Source organism: Manacus candei, unplaced genomic scaffold (genome assembly GCF_025592945.1).
Source record: "Manacus candei isolate 608988 ecotype Guabito, Panama unplaced genomic scaffold, ASM2559294v1 h1tg000113l, whole genome shotgun sequence".
NCBI lineage: Eukaryota > Metazoa > Chordata > Aves > Passeriformes > Pipridae > Manacus > Manacus candei.
In genome coordinates this window covers 1633713-1656442 of record NW_026138161.1, presented here as the reverse complement: position 1 = coordinate 1656442, position 22730 = coordinate 1633713, and the positions used below count along the sequence as shown (strand labels likewise).

At 40.2% G+C, this 22730-nt stretch overlaps 1 protein-coding gene across 1 annotated transcript in view; it reads left to right on the top strand.

Annotated features, from left to right (window-relative positions):
• The window catches only part of KCNH5 (potassium voltage-gated channel subfamily H member 5), a 161674-nt gene that overhangs the window by 43639 nt on the left and 95305 nt on the right, over positions 1-22730 (top strand). The window contains exons 5-6 of the mRNA XM_051769866.1: positions 3911-4026; positions 7568-7960. Coding sequence (XP_051625826.1) covers positions 3911-4026; positions 7568-7960 — 509 coding nt within the window. The remainder of the gene's footprint in view (positions 1-3910; positions 4027-7567; positions 7961-22730) is intronic.

Here is a 22730-nt window from a genome sequence, read left to right as displayed (position 1 = left end):
CAGTCTGCAACAAGGTCAAGAAATGGAGAAATGTACCCTGTACAGATTATTTCAGACCCGAGGCAGCCTGTATACATTTTCACCTTCCCACTCATACCCCAGCATCTTGCTGCTATGTTTTTTGTTCTCTTGGGTCGTAAATAGGAAACAAAAGAACTGGGCACTTTTTTGTCACACTATTGCAGATGGATAGATATAGATTGGAGCAGGTAAAATAATGCTGGACTTTGTGCTGAATTGGAAAAAAAAAGTCATTTTAGTGTATTCTATGCTTCTTACATCCAGAATCATGAGCTTCACAGGGCTGAAAGAAGTGTGAAAATGTGAAGTCTCTAAATGAGGCTGGAAGGGCTTTTGCAAAAGGTCTGCTCTGGCACAAAGCAAAGCTTTGGTCTTGGTGGAGAAAGGACACGATGAAATGGTTTGTCCTATGAAAAGAAGAGGTCAGACCAGATGAGCAGAGTGGTAACCTTGAATGCTAAAATTTGTGGCTTCTTTCTTTCACCTGACGCTGATGATCTCACTGAAGTGGTAAGGGGGGATTTAGAAAAATCATAGTTTTTCCTTTCTTTTATTTTTACAGCAAAATGATTGCTGTTGTTTGGTTTGTATCTTACTGCTCCAGCTCTGTTTTCCCTATCTTCCCCATGCATTCTGTATTTGTGGTTAATGCAAGACAGATGCTTTTCTTACCTAAAACAGTGACAAGGGATTTCTTACCAGTTTTGCTTTTATAAGAAGAGATGCATTTTAAAACCCATATTTTTGTGAGTGGTATCTCTCAGCCTGCAAAGCACCATGGAAAAGGATTTCTAGAGAGTACATGAAGCCATCTCCTATCATTGCCAGCCCCCAACTCTTCTCCAAATCCTTATTAATCACTGCACAGATCAATGCCCTACACCTTCATAAGTAAAGTAAGGTAAAGTAAGTAAGTAACCTTGAATCTTTAACCATCAGCTGTCAGGAACATCACAGAATCACAGAATGGTTGAGGTTGGAAGGGATCTCTGGAAGTCATCCTGTCTAAACCTCTGTTCAAGCAGGACCAGTTGCCCAGGGCTGTGTCCATGCAGTTTTTGAATATCTCCAAGGATGAAGACTCCACAACATCTCTGGGCAACTTGTGCTAGTGCTCAAGTGACCTGTGTGTGACTTGTGTGCTGTCATCCTCACAGTAAAACAGTGTTTTCCTGGTGTTCAGGCAGAACCTCTTGTGCTTCATTTTGTGCCCATTGTTTCTGGCCCTGTCACTGGGTACCACTGGGCCTGGCTCCATCCTCTTTGCACCCTCCTATCAGATATGTGTACACTTCAGTAAGATCTGCCCCCCCTCCAAGCCTTCTCCAAGCTGAGCAGTCCCAGCTCTCTCAGCCCTTCCTCAGATAAGAAATGCTCCAGTCCCTTAATCATCTTCGTGGCCCTTGGTTGGACTCTTCAGTATGTTCATGTCTCTCTTGTGCTGGGGAGCCCACAGCCAGACACAGGACTGCAGATACTGGCCTCACCACCTCTGAGTAAAAGGGAAGAATCACTTTCCTTGACCTGCTGGCAGTATTTTATCTAATTCAGCCAAGGATACTGCTCTCTTTTTTTCCAGCACAGACATGTTCAATCTGGTTCCCCAGGTCCTACAGGTCCTTTTCTGTCAAACCACTTTCCGTGTGTGTGTCCCCCAGCATATACTGGTGCATGGGTTTGTACCTCCTTAGGTACAAGGCTTTGCACTTTTCCTTGCTGAACATCATGAGGTTCCTGTCAAGAGCTGGAGTAGCTGACAACACTGAGATGTGACAAATTGGGACTGTATCCAGCCATTTGTCTGTGGTGGTTTTGGCTTTGCTGAGCATTTTTCCATCACTCTCATATCAACTCTGTGAAGCAGGATGACAGACTGAAGCTTGGGGACTGGCCCAAATTTGTCCTTATGGACCACAGGGAAGTGTCTTCCCAGGGGAAGGGGACAGTGATTGTGTGTGCGTGTGTGTATAAGTACCTACCCAGGGAAGTGGGTGAACACCTTCCCAGAGGAGAGCTGCTCTTTTTCTCTGATTCTTGCTGTGTGATTGCAAAGTGCCAAAAGAAATTACCTGGGTGCACCGTGACCTCCAGCAATTACTAGAAATTGGGCAGAGTTAGGGCAGAGCTGTCACAATGCTGTTACCATGCTCACTTGCTCTTTGAAATTGCTGGTTAAGAAAGATGAAGAACAGTTCTGACTTCTGTCTTAAAGCTTGTAGCAGTTTTATAGACAATTAGCAAAAAGAAAAGCACAAGAATTTCTTCTAGAAATTAATAGTTCATACTCAGATCACTGTAGTCTCCCTTGACCTTGTTTAATACAGAAAGTGCATATTCCTAATTGAATATCCCTGTAAGCTGAACAAGCATGAGGCATACTCAAAGCTCACATTTTAAGTTTGCATTTCAAAAGTTAATAAAATGCTTCTATTTTTTACCTTTTCCCAGTGAATTTTTTATGTGCATTTTTGAGGTCATATATAAATAGCCAGACACAAATGTTTGTGCTGTGCTGGTGGCATACCATGATATTTTGGGCTGTTCTAATTGCTAAATGATGAACAATGGATTTACATTTGCGTGAATGTGATATCTGTGTGGTAAAGGACAAAGTCAAATTGTACATTATTTTTCTTCCTGAAGTTTCATTGTCTTCTCTGTTCTCTGCTCTTTATTTTATCTACCACTGGGCTTCCCTTAACTTTCCAAGTCTCTGACTCCTGTCAGACAGGAGGCATTTAAAATTAAATCTAGCTAAGACAGAAATGTTGTGTTTCCTTTCTCAGATATTAATATTTCCCCCAATTTTCACCTACTCAGCATTCAAGTTAAATAACATTAAAACATTCTCCTGAAGCCATTTCCTGTCTATAACTTCTTTGGTATTTTATCCACACTCCTCTGTTAAAAAAAAGAGATGTTACACCTGGCTAAACTGAATGTTGAGCATCTCCTTCAATGTCCTTGGGGGGATTTTTCCTTCCTGCATATACCTGATTTTCAATTTTCCTGCTTAACATTGAGGTGCTACACTGCTTAAACCCGTGCCTTTTCTTTGCTACCACCCATCTACTCCATCCATTGACACACTCACGCCAGTTGTCACGTTGGGGTGTTTTTCCAGCAGGACTGACTTGATGAAACATTCCTGGGTTGGTGCTGCTGTCAGTAACAAACTCTGCTTCTTGCTGAATGCTGCAGAAAAAAAGTTCCCCAGGGACATCCCAGTATGTGGATCGCAAGCTGCTCAAAGCAGCTGTTTATCATCAGTATAATAGCTAAATGTATTTCTTAATGCCATTTAAAATCGAGTTTCTAATCTGTCTTTAAAGGCTTAATGATTCCTTTTGTTTTCATCTGAAGCATTTCTGCTGGTGCAGTCCTGAATTATTTTTTTTTTCCTAAGTTTTATTTTTGTCCCTGAATTTTAGCTGGGGCAAGAAACAGTAAAGACTTAAGGATCAGACTTTTGGGGCTGCTCCAGCGGTCCTGAATTAGCAGGAGCCTTTCCGTAGCTGGGGAGGATTTTCCTTCAGCAGGATTTGCAGACCTGGAAAGCATTTGCATTAACTTCAGTGGCTGAGAGATTTCAGCAGCAGAGTAAGTGCCCAGAAGACTGAAAGCACGACGTGATCCCTCTAATATAATGTGTCTAGCAGGCAGAGTAAAGCACGTTGTGATTTCACTCACATTTACCCGTGGTTGCCTGGAAGGAGCAGTATTTTTCCTCTCTGTCAAGGTCTGTAAACCCAGAGCCTGGGGCTGCTCCGTGCAGCAATGTAGCGAAACTGGTCAAGTCCGAGACTTAAATATCAGCGAACGCAAAGGAGATTTACTGGCGATGAGTGAGGCCTGAGTACTTGTGACGTGATTTCCCTCTTTCCCGCAGGTTGGACCAAGTTTGCTCGGCTGACGCGGGCCCTGACCAACAGCCGGAGTGTGCTGCAGCAGCTGACCCCCATGAACAAGGCCGAGGTGGTGCACAAGCACTCCCGCTTAGCCGAAGTAAGTGGGACGGACACCAGCCTGCTCCCTTCCCAAGGCAGGAAGAGACTGGGGAGGGGGGGAAACCCCCCATCCTAATTCCCATTGATAAATAAGATTTTTAGAGGGAAATATTTCCCGACTCTGATTTTTTCAGCCTCTCCTCTACTCGTCCTAAAGCACCACTGCGTGCCAAGGCCACGTTTCTGGGACAGGTCACAAAAACATTCTCCATGGGTCGCTTTTACTTGCATCAACTGTTTCTGTGCATGCAATCCTCCGTTTTCTGGTTGTTCCGTGACTTTGGGTGCACAGTGTGCTCCTCCATGTGGAACCAGGCTTGATGTTCTTGAGTCCTGTGGATGGTTGCTTACTCTCCCAGGGACATGGGATTGGTAGAGAAACCTCTCTGGAAGCATCCCTATGTGTGTCCCTGGGATTGCACAGGCACATGGGCTGTGTATATACCCCAGTCTCGACTTTCTTGCAAAGTCATTCCTGCAGTATTTTACTCATCACTTTTGTCTTCAGAACTGATGAATGAACCTCTTTGGCAGGTTGCAAACATCTCCTTAACAGTGCAGATGGTGCAACAAGTGAATACCTTCAGGTTAACTGATGAAACAGAGGTACTGCTTTCATCTTCATGTCTGTTGGTAATGAAAAATAAACGGGTCAAAAATATATGGTCAAAATATATGGGCTACTGAAAATTACAGCCCTAGTCAACTTGTGCCAGAGAGTTTGTCCTGCATTTGATGCTGAGAACTGGTTGCTGCTTTAAATATTTTTATGGTTTTTTTCATTCCCTTTCTGGTTTTAGTGAACTTTGATAATAACAACTCAAATTTGAAGAGGAGCATTATCTCCATAGCTCACCCCTTGCAGAGCATAATGCTCCCCTTTATCAGGCTTAACAGTTATCAGCCACTTTCATTAGCTATACACAGGAATAATTCAGAGAGTCTGTGGTGAATGCAGCTGACTAACAAGATATTGTGTATTCTTTAGTGATTTAAAATTAAAAATTCATGCAGCATGAAAGAAATAATCATTATAGTTCAGTGGTCTCCACAGCCACTTGCCACCCACTCACCATGTCAAACTCAGCATGATATTATGTTAAGAATAATAATTATGCTTTTACAGTATCATGGGAACTCCTAAGCACTCCACCACCAGAGGCACAGGGAACTATCAAGCATATGTTAATCGCATTCGGCTTGAGCCCTAAGTAGCTTATTATTCCAGCTATGGTGAGGATGTTTCCAGCTCCTGCCCCAGTGAACAAGGCAGGGAACAAATAGGTCTGGAGAAACCAAGGAAAGAAGTCCCAGTGCTGATTTATCATCGAAGTGTTGAACGCTGATGAGTCCAAAGAGATAAACGGAGATAAAAAACAGATTATGAGGCAAAGCCAAAATGGTGTGTTACGTGTAGGGGAAAATTTTGGCTTTGAAAGAAGTTTCATGGATTTTCACAAAGGCTGCTTTGAAAAAATGGCTGTATTGATCATTGCTTTAATTCCAGGGGAACACCCATGGATCCACCAGTGAGTTCAGTGTGCCACAGTGGCCAGCTTTGCCCATTGGGTGGTTATAGGAATGTAGAAGTGCTGTTAGTGAATCTTTCCTGGTCCTTGGGGAGGGGACACCTGGAGGCTGATACTTTTATGGGTCTCACCAGGGGTTTGGCATCTGTGAGAGTCTCTGACAAGTGGCAATGGGACTACACTGCTTGGTGTGTGTTGCCTTTCAGCTGGAGTTCAATACAGGGCTTTGTGCTACAGCAGAGCTGGTGTTGGCAAAGGGAGCAGTCATGGGCTCCTGGGGGGCTCTGCTGCACTCTCACTGCTGCCTGGGTAGTGCGTCTAGTGCTTTTCTGGCCACGGGGTAAATTTATGCAATTCAACTGACCCTGTAGAATATAAATGGCTAACTAATGTAACAAGTTAGTTTTTTGTTGTATCAGCTTAACTGACTTTCCTCACAGATCGTGATTGCTAAATATGACCTTAGGGAGGGTGGGAACAGGTAGGCAGAAGCAGGTTTGCATCCCTTCAGGGTGCAACCTGACATTGGCCCAGATGAGACATGTTGGGAAGCCACATCCCCTGGCAAAGTATGAGAGAGGCTGCTCTTGTTGCTCCTTGGTGATTTCTGAAGAACAGATTTTCAGCACAGCCAGACTTTTACTGTCTGTTTTCAGGAACAGCTTTCTCTTAAAAACATCTGAAAAACAAGACTGCAAAGAATTAATGGAGAATCTGCATCTGTGGTACTTGAATTCATATTCTTAGCTGTTGTGCAGTTTATTCAGAGCCATTTACTCCTCTTCATCAAGGAAGCATCCAGGGGTTTATCAGTTTTACACATATGAGACTGCTGTTTGCAATCCAGCTCTCCCTGGAGATACAGTGCATCAGCTCCAAAGTGGGACAGGTTGAAAAGAGTTTTAAAGTTGCCATAATTATTTATTTTATCCCACAGAGACTTGAGATCCACAAATGTAAAAGGTGTTATTAGTTCCAAAATACACGTGGATCTTTCAGTTGTCAGAGCAATATATTGCCACGTGTGCATTCCTTTGTGCTTTTGTTTCTTGTGTTGGACTGAGATAAGCGGTAATTAGATTAACTGGGAGGAATGTCTTAAGTGAATTTGGCTTGGTTCCTTTGCAGTATTTCCAGTTCCACATTTTCCAACAGTGAGCATACAGGAGATTATAGTCCTGCGCAAAAAATGAGAGGTAATTATAGGAAATAAAAGAGAACCCTCTAGTGATATTGAGCTTGTAAGAACAGCAACTTTTTGAAGAAAATAAGAAGGAAGCATGATATTGCCACCAGGGTGTTAGGGCAGGAGTTGTGCACACAATGCTTCATTTTAGGAGGTCAGCCAGCAAGGCTGGAATCTGGTTCACCTTTGATAGGGTGTTGCTCTGGCTCAACAGTGGTTTAAAAAAGAGGTCAGGCACAAGGAATTAGTCTTGTAATGCTTCCAAATATGAGTGCTCATGTTTAGATTAAGTGTTAGGAAGAAATTCTTTACTGTGAGGGTGGTGAGGCAGTCGAAAAGGTTGCCCAGAGAAGCTGTAGATGCTCCATCCCTGAAGGTGTTCAAGACCAGATGAATGGGCCTTGGAGCAACCTGGTCTAGTGGAAAATTCCCTGGTTGGAGATAGAACAGTTAAGGTTGGAAGGGACCTTAAAGATCATCTATGATTCTATGTCCAGAGCTGCAGAGCACAACCTGGTGTGGCAGTACCCACAACCTGTCTATGGAACCTCTCTTCCCTTGCTGTTGGCATGGTTTCCCCTCAGTCCATCTGGAGAGACCTTTTTTGCAGGAGTATCCTTAGATGCCGTGCTGCTCCTATTCATTGAGTGATAGTTGCCTCCACACATTCTAAATAAATCAGATAATTTGAAAACTGTGGGTTGACTTGCCGTGTCCAACAAACACAGTCCCATCTTTGTTCTGCTCCTTACAGAAATCCACAAGACCCCTTATTGGATCATATTTGTTGAAAACAGTAGCATTTGCTTCTCTGTCTTTTACAGGTTCTCCAGCTGGGATCTGATATTCTTCCTCAGTACAAGCAAGAAGCTCCAAAGACTCCACCACACATTATACTACACTATTGTGCTTTTAAGACCACTTGGGACTGGGTCATCTTAATTCTAACCTTCTACACAGCAATTATGGTTCCATATAACGTGTCCTTCAAGACAAAACAGAACAACATTGCCTGGCTCGTACTGGACAGTGTAGTGGATGTTATTTTTCTGGTTGACATTGTTTTGAACTTTCATACGACCTTTGTTGGCCCTGGTGGAGAGGTTATATCTGATCCCAAACTCATACGGATGAACTACCTGAAAACGTGGTTTGTGATTGATCTTCTGTCCTGTTTACCATATGACATCATCAATGCCTTTGAGAATGTGGATGAGGTAAGTAATTTTAGTCTGTCTCAAAAGGATTATTTTAATTAGGGATTAATTTAGAAGCATGTTCCCAGGCAGCTGACAGCAATAAGAGGCAACTCATGCTCTGTGCAAATACGTGGGGACGGCCTTAAGCTGCTGGGTTTTACCTACAAGACATTCCTATGTTGGAGGAGAGGTGTCTTATGATTTCAGTACCACGTGTGGGTGTTTGCTTTAGTGCTGTGGGGTTTAGAATTGCTTGCTTGTCATCCAAAAGCATTGGTGCAAGTCCATATCAAAATGGGCTGGACCAGTTGGGATGTCCCCTGTCACAGCTTCTTTTTCAGCTCGTACCCAGCAGTTCTAATCCATTGCAGGGCCTGATGTAAATAATTACAATTCTGTATCTGCTCTGGCTGAAGCTGGTGGCAAATTTGCCACTGACTTATACAAAAGCAGAGAATGGCTCTGAATGAGCATTTTTTAAATCCTGCCCTAGGATTAATTTGAACCAGGCTGTAATTTTTTTTTTTATTTGATTTCACTTTAAATGTCTGGCTGGGAGGTAGATGCATTTCTGGTTTGGTTTTTATTGGTTTTTTTTTAAACAGTTCTTCAGCTACTGCTGGAATTTTAGAAACTGTTTGAGGAGAGAAAACATAAATATCTTAAATGGATGCTGAATTAGAGCTTTTTAACTGCTAAATGTGTTAACATTTATGAAATCGAGCTTGCAGCCTGAGCTAATAGAGAACACAAGCAATAACTACGACAAATAATGCATGCACGACTCAGTGTAGAGAAATTCATTATTAAAATGCAACTATAATGGCATTAGGACTTGTTTTAATTTTTCTCTAGAGCCTTTTATCTTTAGGGCCATAAACAGATGAAAAAGCCACTGATAATTTTTTCACATTGTAATAGTTTTTTCTCAGAACATCGTTTAGTGTTTTGTTTGTTTGTTTTTATAATTCTCAAATTCTGCAGTTATATATCCTCACTATATAAAATCTACATTCTTATTTTTTAGTGCAGAATTTGCTGCAAATTTGTAGAGCTCCTTTAAAATTCCATTCCTGTCTCTGTGCTGAGTACCATCTTTTGACATTGTTCCATTTTATTTATAGCGAATATGACAGAAGTGATAATACTTGCAGCTTAAATTCAAGATCATATGAGGGCTGCCCATCTGAAAGCAGGTTGTACAGTCAGGCTGTGTAAGAAGGTGGTATTATAAAGGTTGTAAAGATAATACAGATTTTTAAGATAACCAATTTCAGGCTCAGAAGAACCTGATTTTTATAAAAATGCAGCATTATCTCTAGTTTTTGTGTTTTGATTTGTAAAACAAAGAGAAAATTTCTATGCCCAAACAATACATATTTAAATGATGAGCTTAACCTCTTCCTCTAACATATAGATGGGAAATAAACCATCTGCAATATTTGTGACAGGGAGGAGAATCACTGGCATAGTGAATTACAACTGAGACACTTAAAGTGGCAAACTTGAACCAAAATATAACAGTAGCAAGAAATCATGATCTCCAGTGATCCTGGAGCTGCTGTCACCTGCCTTAAAACAAATGAGATATTAAATACTTTTTAATAAGAGAACCAAGAATAACATTTGCATGTCATGAAATGGTGTGTTATGGCTTTGGAGCCTCCAGCAGACATTGGCTTTCAACTGCTTATGTACTTGATTTCAAACCCCACCAACTCCAGTTTTCCCTAGTGCCTGAAAAGAATTGATTTTGAAACAGGTATGTAAACAGTCAGTCTTTCATCCTTGGGTCAACATTTCTCCTTTTCTCTGTCTTCCAAGGGAGTTTTTTTTATTAGTATTTTTTGGTGATAGGTCTTCATTTGTGATATTTAAGAACTTTGAGCTGGTTGGTGTGTTCTGGATGGTTGTAGTTATTAATGCTCTTTACTTTCATTTGGTTTTTAACATACATTTTAACTGGTACTTCTTGTCTGGGATTTAACTTTTTGGCCCCCCAGCAGCAGCGTGTTCATACACTGTGCATAGGTAAAGAATAAGGAAATTGATAATCTTAATTTGGAAGAGATGCTCTGATTAAAAGGAGAGTTTCTCATTAGAAGCTGGGCGTTTCCTTCTTAAAGCAAGTAGGAGAGAGAATTCTTTTAGGTCTTGATTTTGATAGGTTTTAGCTCTATATCTTGGCCCTGTGTGTTGGTAAGGATATTTGTAGCATTAAAGTCAGTGATTGTGGCATTTCAGATAAAGTTACAGAAAATCAGAGCTTAGCAGTAAAGACTTTGGTGGCAGGTCCTGGTGCTTTGAGTTCTTGGTGCAGTGGTGAGGGATGGACCCAAATCAGAGTGAATAGCCCTAAAAGCCAGAGAGTGAAAGGTGACTTTCCAAGTTTCCCTAGTTTGTCCCACCTCCATCCTTCATTTTTCCACATAAAGCATCAAATTCATTTTCTTCTAGTTGTTAAGGGACTAGATGAAAAGGGGAGAATACTATTGCAGGGGGTTTCTCTTCCTCCCTATGGGCAGATCTCTCATAAGGAAGGATATGGCTGAGGAAGTTTGGGTTTGTGTCTCTCCGTTGCAGACTGCTCTATGTGATACAGGTGCTTGAAGTGGATTAAGATGCCTTAAGCACCAGAGTGCTATTTATAATGCCAAAATTAAGGAGCAAAAACCAAAGATTAAAAAAAAAAAAAGGAGTTTGAAAAAAAGAAGTGTGTACTTTCTTACCGAGGGTTGTAGCTGTTCAAATGCAGCCAGTCTTAGCCTGAATAAGAAATGGTGTCATTTCCATCATAGTGTCATTTCCATCATGGACAATGTTAGGTCAAGGCTGGATTCTTGTGAAATTCCCACCTGAGGCAAATATGACTGCAAATCAAAGTTATTTTGTTGTTCAGTGGATGTAGAGGCTTGGTAGGAGGATTTGATGGAAAGGATTATGGCACACAAATTGAGAAATGGCGGGTATTAAGATGATTTGAGGCAGAATTAGAGGTGTAGGTTTCCATGCCTGGAGTTACAAAGCCAGGCTGTTAGAGTCTGCTCAGGGGGATTGGGATGTGTGACAAGGAGGGGGAAAGATAGGATAATGAGGGATACCTTACACAGCATAGAGTGATCTAAGTTGATGTGATGGACGAGGAATTAAGTGGCTTTAGTAGTAGTATTGAAAGGGTAGCAGAACAAGGTAAAATAGACTGGAGAAAAATGAGCTAAGAGAGAGAAAATGGAATCCTTAGTGGGATACTTACTTTATTTAGTAGAATTGGTAGGATGGTAGTCCTAGAAATCAGAAAAATGCATGAAATCTTTTCTGATTGGGAAGCATTACTTGCACTGAAATACATTCTGGCTAAAACAAAGCCATACAGAAAACCTTTCTTATACAGAAGTGTGAGAGGGGACACTGTAACACAGACTGAGGAATCCACAGCCAATTTTCAAGGTATGAACCAGAATGCATAGTGTGTGCCCAGAAGCTCTGAAACTAGGCTGATTTTTATTTCTTTTTAAATAAAAGAGTTGTCTGAAACTTCATATTTAATCCAAAAATGTCTGTCTGTCTCTTTTTTACTAAAAAGAAAAAAAAAAGAAAAAAAGACACAAAATTTTGGAGTAATGGGTTTTGATAGCGGTGTTTGGATCCAAAGATTTTGGTCCCATGTCAGTCTGGGCTGCCAAAAGCCATTTTTTCCATATAAGTCACAATTACCAGAATCACACTGTGCTGAAATTGCCAGCAAATGAGTTTACAGCGTGCCTGCGGGTGCTGACCAGATATGGTCAAACCATGCTACAACTCCCTTTGGGACCAAATACATCAATTTGCATCCCAGGAAACCAGCATGTTGTGCAGGTGTTTGGCTCTTGTCCTCACATGGAGCCATGCAACTGGGAGAGTTCCTGGAGCTGAAAGGACCTCAGGTACCCTCACTCAGGTACAGACACACTGATACAGTGCTGCTGAGCACTGCTTTTGAGCTTCTGTAGATAAGTATATTAGGTAAATATTCCCCACATTAGGTGGATGGACAAGCTTTTGGCCAAATGGAAAATGCTTTCACAAATAAGGTATTAAATTCAGCCGAAAAAACCTCTTACTATACGGAAGAATACAATTTTGTTTTGTTTTGTGTTTTTGTTTTTGTTTTCTCCCTGAATTTTTACTGAGATTTATGAGTTTCTGAGTTTGTCATGAAACAAAACCTAAAAGCTTGTTCTCACCTCTTTTGGAAATGTGGTCATAAATTGACATGTCACATGCTGCGAAGAATGGAACAAGAAGTCAGGGTGGTACATACAGATAACCAAATAGATGGTTTTCAAATGAGTTGCATAAAAGATCATCCTTTCTACAAAAATTAGTTTTTGTGAGCCAATGGCTGGAAGCGAAAGTTACAGAAATCTAAATGACCTAAACCCAAAGTTCTCTGTCTGTTGTTTAGTAATTTAAAACTGCATGACCCAGTGGCCTTTAAAATTCAGTGATCTTTGCAGGGCATATTATGGCATAGGGTTCTTGTAGTTGTAATTTTCTTTTAATTATTATTATCGATCTATTTCAGCAGTGGCAGAAACTTCCTTGTATCACTGCAATTAATAGCAACTAAAATAGCAATGTCTGTAAATTGAAAGCAAGTAAAAGCTGATACAGCTACTGTAGCCATATTCACTTCTTCAGTACTTTACTGCAAACATTCCCTTTTCAGGAGGTATTTGAAGGAGGGTTTAAGGGCCCCAGACTGAGTGGCATGTGCAAGGTGAAGATAAATTGATGTGTTTCAATAATGTGGCTTTGGCTCTGAAATACAGTCCCTGGCTTGCTACCTTTTTAAAATCTGGATGGCTTACCTGGACAAAATAATTCCCAGAACTAAATCTGCAGCCAAGTGTTAAACTACGATGAAAACTCCTAGCAATGTAACAACAGAGGCACTGAACCTGGGACCTGGCATTTCCCTCTTTTTTATGCAGTCAGAAGACAGTTAAATATAAAGAATACTGTCATTCTGTTGTAGCATGCAAGAAACCACAATATAACAATACAGTGGCATGGCTATGGTATCCAAATATAAATGTATCCACTGTAGGCATAAATTATGTAGATGGTCAACCATATTCACTCCTGTCACTTACTCCCCCCTATTACCCCTTACTTGCAGAATTGCACCACTTTTCTTTGTTTTTTATTCAAGCTAAGGTTTTATTAAAGTTCTGCCACCGTTTAATTAATTAATCAGCTGTTATTTTTTTTAAATTAATTATCCAACTATTTTAATGTTACACAAGGCCTGGGATATTTCTGCAGGTTCCCCTGTGGAGACATTAGAATGCCTTCATGATGTGAAGGGCGACTTCTGAGAGGGAGAACCTGAGCTGGAGTCAATGTAGGGGGTGGTGGGAGTGCAGGCAGGGTTGTCCCACGAGGTGGGTGTGACCTGGTAACCTGGTAACCTTGTGCTACATCATTCTCACTTGGATTATGGCAAACTGAACTGCAATTATATGTCCCAGTGGTCTTTTCCCCCCCCCCCCTTTTTTTTTTTTTTTATTGTGGTATATATGTTACTGGGAAGCAGATGTTGGGTACAAGCCATTTAATTTAAATTTTTAGTCAGAGCTGTATTAACTGGTAGAGTCCAGTAGGGCAAATTGTGTGTGGAGTACTTCCCAGGGAAGCTTTGAGTCCTTGTGATCTCTTTGCTCACAGAGGAGAGGAAGGCTTACAAAGGAGAGGAGGTAAAGGAAGTAATCTGGTTAGATACTCACTGAAATAATGCTGATGGGAGTAGCACAAATCCACGTTACCAACTGCTAAATGCAGCCATCAGTGGGAGGAAGAGAGTCACAGGCTTAGGGACAGGCAAAATGGAGCCAAGGTGCAGCCTTGGAGAAACCAACTGCATGGCTAATCTCAGAATTAGCAAAATTTTACTAGAGAGATAGCCTTGTAACTTGATGTGAGTGTTTATTTCGTTCAACTCTAACTCTTTGTTGGTGTTACATCTATCCCTTGATGTCAGGGATCTGTGTAGCTCCAGAAGTACTCGCAGAGACTTTGTAGCTCAGGTTACTGTCTCCAGGTATTTCCTCTCTTTTTATTTATGTATTGGTATAGGAAATGTTTAGGTTGTTGCTGGCATTAAATGATCTCCTAAGTTCTGTATCCTGCTCAGAAGCTGTCCCAACCGATGAGTACACCCTTTCTTCTCCCTCCCATTTCACCTTCCCTAAGTGAATGAAAATTATCAGATTTTATTATATCATCTTTTCTTCCCTGGTCGGGCACACTCGTGCACTAACAAATAGTGCAAGATGCACCTCTTAACTTGAAACTAGAAGAAATCACCCTTCCTTTTATAATCTCAGTTATTTACTGTTTGAAATGTATTGCATTGTGTAGTTGTGCCATAAACAGTTCCCTAGAAGTTTATTTATAATGTTACAGCTTATTGACATTTGTGTTAGAGGAAAAAAAAAAAGGAAATCTCCTGAGTCCTCATGGGAAAAAAAAAGATAAATCTCAAGCAATAAATTTAGAGGTACTTTCAGAGAATGCACGAAAAAACCTACTTGTTTTCATTTTGATGTAAGGACTTAATTTTGTGCTCACTGCAGTCACTACTCCCATTGCTTCCAGTGGTGCAGGGTCAAGTATTAAACGGGTTCTGCTTATATCTGGACCCAGGATCTAGAGAGCTTGTGCAGAAGAAGCAAAGCCCTTTACTTCTGTGTGTTTTTACATAATGGAATACAACCCTAAATTCTGTTCTTAAAGTGGTGATAAATCAGAAATGTTGCTTTTTTATTTTGCTCGTTCCCACATTTTGATTTGTAACTATGCAACTTTATTATATTAATTGTTTACCAGAAAAAAAAAAGGTTTCTGATACATATTGATTTATTTTAACATTAACTCCAGTAAAGCAGCATTAAGGAGCTAACCAGGGATTTTAGAGCTAAGCTCTATTTAAGTAGGTAAGCTCAAAAATTTCTTTTGGGAATGATTTGCTGGTTACATTTCAAACAGCCTATGCATCCTCCTGGATACTCCTCCTGCACTGCACAGAACAGGAATTTCTGGTTATGTCCCTGCAGGCTCACCTGCTTATGTTGGCAAGGCTCACCGTCTCAGTCATTCCCAAAATCTGTAGGCACTTTGTTTTCTTTTACATTGCGTGCCATCATGTAACAACTGTTCGGTGAAGATTGCCCAAGGTTTACAGAAATCCTGCCTTTTTCACTGCTTCAATACCAAATGCTGAGCTGTAGCTTGACTATACAGAATCAGCTGAATGATTTGTTTGTGTGATTTTTTGTGTGTGTGTGTGTGTAAATACTTCTGCTGAGAGACAGGTAACGAAAATTTCACCTATTCATCTTTAAATAAAGTATTTCAAAATGCACTGTACATGGGATTCATCTGATGAAACACAGGGACAGGCATAGTCTACAAGGAGATACAGGCACATTTGGGGCATGGCTCCTTGTGTTCTAGGATGCATCTCCAAAGGAGGTCTGAGGACTCACCCTGCCCTAAAACATCCATTTCTCACCCTTGACTGTAATGACACTAGTGTGACTAGCTCAGATGCAGACCCCTCCACAGTTTGATTTAGGCTGAGGTGAGATGCATTCTCCCCTTGAGATTGCATTTGCCTCACTTGAGTTTTTCAAAGGATAAAAACAAAAGTAGAAAAAAATAATAGGTGTAAAACTCACAGGGTCCTTCTGAGTCATCAACCTTAGTGAGCAGGTTCATCGTATCCCCCATCCCATAAATTGTTCAAAATCTGCCTTTCCTCATGTTGTCTAACAAATCTCTTTTAATTTGCAGTTTGTGCATTTGTCCCTGTGCCAGCATCCTTGGTTAACTATTTCTTCTCCCTCCCTCATGTTTATCTCCTCAATGTGCTTAGAAGGAATAGTCATTGCCCCTCCCCTGCATAAACACGCCTGTTTTCCTTTCCTTAATCTGAGCAAACTGGTCTTGTCTAGACACCTCATTTATGAAATTTTATGAACATTTTCTTGCCCATTCCAGCTGCCTCTCTCCACAGGAAGTTCAGTTCAAATACATCTCTTTAGGGCAGAGCTGTACATATTACTCCAGGCAGAGAATTTATCTTCACTTTGTAATTGGGGTTTGGCTTTTCCTTGGTGGTGGAAACACTCAACTGATCTGTCCTGGAGCTGGATTAACCTCTTCTGTGAGTGCAGCTCACTGATTGCTCTGAGTCACTGTGGGATTAACCCATATACCCAAATATTTCTTTTTCTCAGTAATCTTTGATTAAAGATCTTTGTAGCTGTAGAATTTTTTGTTAATTTGCCCTGTAATGGGTGCCTTGAGACTCTGTATTGTTAGGCTTTATCACACTTTCCTTTATTCCCACATGGTTATTCTTTGTACTGAGAGTGTGTTCCAAAGGTCATCAGCAGATTTTGTGACCATATACTATTTCTGTTTATTTCAGCAAGGAACTGGCAAAATCACTGAGAGTCGCCACTTGTAACCCCTGCTAGACTTGTTTTTTATGGTTTTCATTTGGCCATCCCTTCCACAAGTTCCTCAGTCATCTTAGAATTCCAGTTATGGTCCCTATTTTCTCTGTGTTTCCTAATAGTTTCACCCCTTGTGTTACCAAAATACTGCATTTCTTTTAGTTAGAAAATGGGCTGTGTTATCAGAGAAAGCTGTCAGGAAAACTTGGATATATCCCAGCTAGCCTACTCTTAGCAAACCTATTGCTGCACTGATTGCATTTTGATTTATCTCAAGGTTTCTAATTACTCTTTCCCTTAACATTTATTCAGGTAATGTATCCGTTTATTTCCTTCTTGATGCATTAGCTTTTCTAGCAAACATCAACGTCATCTTTAGAAACTAATGCATAGGATTTAATTTTTAGTGCAAGCCTGGATTATTTTTACTTCACTGCAGCTTGATCACTTTTGTTCTTTTTTTTTTTTTCAATTTTGAATGTGAAGAATCTTTGGGTATTTTTTTTAATGTTCTTTACAATGAAAAGTTCAACATGACGTGGCAATTCACACTTTATCCTTATTCCTTTTGGTTTCTAAGGTGTAGTTTTCTGTTGATCAGTATTTTATTTCTAATATATTGTTGGTTCTCTGCTTCTGTTTTCTTCCTCTGGGTGATTCTTTACAGATTTGTAACTGATGCCCAGCTTTACAAGTTTTCCCCCTTCTTTGAGATACATTCTCTGGATCTTTTGTACCTTTTGGTGTAAGGACATTCCAGGTGTCCTCTGCTGCCAGGTGTCTGACTCTTCTACCTCTCACGATCCAGTTGTCTTCACTTGTTACTGTCTATAGTTCAATAGACTTTTATAATTTATCAACTCTCACCCTTTTGAGAGCAAGGACCCCAGTCCAGTTTACTTTGTGATTGTTCATTTTTTTTAGTGAACGGATTCAATTCCTCCTTCAAGCCAATGGAGATTTCTGCAAAATGCAGTTAGAACTAAAGGTAGTGTAGCATCACTGTATGTGAAGTAATTGGCTACTGAATGAAGAAATAAGCATGCTATTGCATCTGCAGAAAATCACAGCCTACTGTTATTAAATAGCATTTTTTCTCCACACTCATCTCGAGAAAGATAAGTCTCACATTGTGAGGGAGTGCTCTGTAATATCTGTCTCTGTCATAATATAATACAGGTTTGGTTGCTGCCCGGATCAGGACTCTCCCACTTTCTAAGGATGGGTTTAATTTCTCCTCAGAGAAGCTGTGTAAGCGATAGCCTTCAGCTTGTTTGTATTCAGTGGGAGGGGAGAGAGAGACAGCTCCCTGAGGTGATTCATCCCATCCCCAGCTGTCTGAGATGGATTGGGTGAATCACTCCTCTGACATGCCCCACTCTTCACTCACCAGGGAGGAAATCTGGGCTATTCACATAGGCAGGATGGTTTGCCATCGGGTTGCAGCATTGTGTGATATGAATCCCACCCCAGGAGGGTGGTTGGAGCTCATTTGTGGTGTGGCCATGGCGTGTGCAGGTGTACTCAGGCTCAGCTTACACAGAGCCACTTTGCTCTTGCTGAGCCTGGGTTGCAAATCCCTCAGAGGATTTGATCCCTTTAATGGCTGGTTTTGCTGAATGCAGGTTGCTGTCATTGCTTGTGCCCCGCACCTCTAAGCATATTAGCTTAAATTCAGCTTAAGGTCTGTACATGCTGCAAGCAACCTTTGACTGCAGTGGCAGCACACCTTACATTTCATAGAAAGGTTCCAAGCTCTGGTCCTTTGCCACTCCATAAATTCTTTAAAACCACAATGTGCTGAACATCAAAACATAGTGAAAAGTTTTTCTTTTTTGTTTTCTCTGACCTTTTCTGAGACAGTGTTTTCTGTTAAATGATGCACTACCTATCCCCATTTTCAAAGCTCAGAGGATTTCAGTTTTAGAACACATTTAAAATGCATATTTCATTTTTTTTTGGTTGTTGCTGATGCATATATACCCACAGCTAACAACAAATAAATAAAAAATCATGGAGTGAAATCTAATTGAAAAAGTGCCTAGAGTTAAAAACACATTGTTCCCTAGTAGAAAGAAAAAGTTATGCATGATTTACCATTTCAGCTTACTGGGATTTAATTTTGAGGTTTAAGCAGATTTTTGTATATTTAGATGGTTGAAACTAATGGCTGGTTTTGTTTTTATTTTCCTTTTTAAAAACATTTATACAATAATTTCCTACTGCAGAAAAGACTTATTAGATTAGAAATGAACCAGCTGATGAAATCTTTTTCAGATCTTTCAAACATGTAGCTCTGCTGTTCTGCTGCTCCTTTAGTGTAGAACAGACTCCAGCCTCTCTTCCCTGGTTTAGGAGACATCTCTGGCAGAATCATTCTGGACTCAAATGATTTCCTGCCCTTGTTAACCTTCATTTTCCTTTGGTGACAACGTTCCCTTCACCTTCTTGCATGTTGGGCTCTTGACTCCTGTATAACATGATTTTGATCACTTCATCCTTCCTATTGCCTGGCTTATCAGGGATTCATTAAGTGCAGGAGAACTTTGCTCCTTGTTTTTGCTGGAGGTGCAGAGGTCTGTTCCCACGGAGTGTATTGCAAGTGCAGGAAACATCTTTCTCGGTCTTGTGGTCAGAAAAGTTTAGCTGGATGTAGACACAGAGTTTAGACACTTCTTTAGTCCCGGAAGACTGAAGTTTGACAATGTGGTAACATCTAGGGTTTGAAGTGACAAGATTCAGGTAATTTTAAAGGAAGGAGTGGTCCCTCTGTGTGTCAGATTGAGTGCTGTCATCAGTTGTGCCTCCACTATCAGACTGAATTTCATTTCTTAATGTATCAAGAGAATTTGAGAACACAGACTCTGCAAGGTGCTTGCATCAAGAAACTTAGGTTTTGTTTAATCATGAATGTCTAATTTAATTCCAAAGTTTGAACATCCATTCCTCAAAAGTATCTTTCTGGATAAATTTGACATTGTCTACATCCTTCGTATGGCTTCAAGTGCCTCCTAAATGGAAATGGTTGTACGAAAATGCCTGGTTCAGAGCTACTTCTTGTGTCCTCTCCTGATCCAAAGGCCTTAGAAGTCCCTGGGAAGGTCTCCCGTGACTGACATTTGTAATACTTAAGTAGATGATATGTGTCAGACAGGAATTTGGTTCCAAACTTGACACATGAAATGCAATTTTGAAGTAGGTGGTTTTTCAGTTGGAAGATTTCTGTAGCTGAGATGATTGATGATGAGCAGGCTGAATGTCCTCATCTGATTAGGACATGATAAAATACATCAGTCAAAACCTCAAGGGGCTGGATTGGATGGTTCATAACATGAGATATTCTCAGTTAGAGAACACAGATGTTACAGGCAGTTGGCTCAGTTGACTAAATACAGTTACAGAGTCACAAATGTTCCTCCCAGATGGTTTGGATCTTCAGTATCAAAAATGTGTGTTATTTACACGATGCTAGAACCAAACAGGATTACATGCTCCACTCAAAATTCCTGATCACCTTTCTGTTCCTTGAGTGCTGAGGTTGCTTCTGTTAGAGCAGATGCTCATCCTGTAGTAGAAGGGTTTCCAAAATATTCATCACCGAGCACAAAAACAGTTAAAAGAAAAATGAAATTAAAGGCAGCTGGCAATCAGTTGAGTTTAGAAAACTGAATTTCTTAATAGCTGAAACTTAATTCAAAGCAGTTAGTCTTTCAGGTAATTTCCACCAAGGAGATTGTTGCTGAATCTCAGGCAGAGCTTTGCATGTTAACCACTGTGCATTCATCATCAGCAATTTTTTGAGTATGAAGGTATGGACTTGATCCAACCCAGTCCTCAGTGCAATATATCACATGCTCATTTAGTATGTGCTTAATTGCTCTCTTCTAGGTAGTGCTTTATGAAAGAGGCTTTTAAAGTTTCCAATATTGTCTTTATATTTTGCAAGATTAGACATGGAATGTGAATGCTCAATAAATATCTCTCTGATATCTTAGTCTTAAAGTAAGGAGTCAGACTGAACTGGCTTTAAAATTTACAGTGAAACTTACTTAAAGGTATTACTCTTTGGAAATAATAAATTACAGTTTCAGCTAGAATGAAATATTTCTCTTTGTTCTGTACATAAGAGATGCGATTGTTTTCTGTGTGTATGAAAAAAAAAAAGACAGCATAAACTCTCTCCCAGACTTTGAATTAAATGCTGTTCAAATTAGTTGTTCCGATGCTAAGCTGTCCTCTTAAGTGAGAGAGAGAAGATGTAGTGTCACACTGTAAACTGTCCTGTTCAAGGGTTGACTCTCCCTTTGGGTTTGTGCAGTAGAAAGTGCGGTGTAAGCTGTGTTGCTGGGAGGAACTTAAACTACTGGGTGCAAAAATGGAGACTCCCAAGTTTGAATTCCAGGTCTTTAACTCCTTCCCTAGCCTTAATCTTGGTAAGGAACGGTGAATCTTTAAGTAAAATGGAAACAATGGAAGTAATGCATCTCTGCTTGACCAATGCAACAGGATTTGGTCCTGCAAAAAACCACCCTGCTGTTTTCTCCCTCTGGTTTCACAGCAAGTTATAAAATCAAGGTTAATTCACTGAACCACACTGAAGGATAATTTAATGAAGTACACTATTAAACTACTCTATAGTTTTCTTTTTTTTTTTTTTTAATGTAGATGTTGTTTCTGTGGGGTGGGACCTTCATTCAGTAGTCCATTGTCCCCAGTCCATTGTGTCATGAATGTTGTAAGGGACTTCCCAGTTTACTGGAGCAGTTGGCTGCTTAGAGTGCCTCACAGTCATATATCCTAAAGCAAATAAGTAGATATACATTTAGATGGAAATAAGAATAATGAACTACATCTCTGTCTTGTGTAAATGCAAAATACAGAAATCAAAATGGGAAAATTCCACTTCCCTCTGTGGCATTAGTCATCGTGAGAGCTTGAATGCAAATATAGAGCTTCAATTTATTAAGGATTTGGGGATCTGAAACACATTCCAACAGGATTTGAAAAGCATACAAGAACTGTGCCAAACAGATTACATCTAGAAATATCAGATGTGTGTTACCCTTCAAATGTTAGTTGGGAAAAGGGAAAGAAGATGCAAAAGAGGAAGAAACAGAGGTGCAAAAGAGATGTATGTTTTTCTGGTATGGAAAACTCCAGAAACTCCAGTCTTTTACTGTTTGATAATATAATTAGCTAGTGTTTTGACTAGACTGATTTGATAATGATGCATAGAAAAGGGCAATTTAATCTTGGCGCAGTAACTAGGAATGTTTGCCTCATTGCTTTCTATGTCTTAATTTCTACTTTAAATTAAATGTCTTCAGCTTCTGAATGTTTTATATTAGAAACCTTCCTTTACAAACCTTCTATTTTGAGCCACTAATTAATTTAATGCACAAGTTAGATATATCATGGGATTGCAATAGATCAGGAACATATTTTTGTTCTCTTTCTGCATCTCTAAACTCTATTAAGATACAGCACAAACCATTTGTGCATTGAGGAGGACATGCACATTTCTTATTCCCTCTCAGATGTTTCTATTAACTTCTTGATGGTCCTTGTGCTCTTATTCCCTAAATATTTGTACTTCCATTTATTTGTACTTCATGTATCTTGTGTGAAAAAAAATCAAACCACTGCACAAACACTTGCTTTAGAAAAATATGTCTGTTGACTGGAAAGGAAATTAACCCTTTATGCAAAGGCATGTGCCTTGTGGTCTGTATTACCCTCACTCAGAAGGGTGATGTGACCAGAGTTGTTAATTCCGTGTTCAGTCAGTGAGCCTTCCTATAACTAACAAAAGAGCCACACTTATGTTACCTGGGGTGAAGGTTATTAAGGGGTGGAGGCTGTTGGACTAGAGGAAGCCACTCAGCTCCTCTTTGGTGGATGAGAGTGACAATAGGCAGATTTCTCTTGAGTTACCTGCTATGATTACTTTCTGATGTTTCTTTGGAGCATCTGTTAATGTTGAGGGTTGTTGAAGTAGGTAGACCACTGTTTTGACCAGAATAATAATCCTCTGCTTGGATTTAATAGAATACTCTTCTCTGAGAAACTTTGAGAAGACTCCACTTGGATGGTGTAGTTCCATCTGTGACTGCTCTTCCACCTCGTTTGATCTCCTTGAGGTCAAAACAGTCTCCTGTTTACTTCAAACTGCGAAGTATTGAATCACTCCTTTTAGTAATAAACTTGCCATTTCCCACTTTGGATTCTACAGAACTCTTGCTTTGAAAGACTGAACTCGAACAAAATAATTTATCCACCTA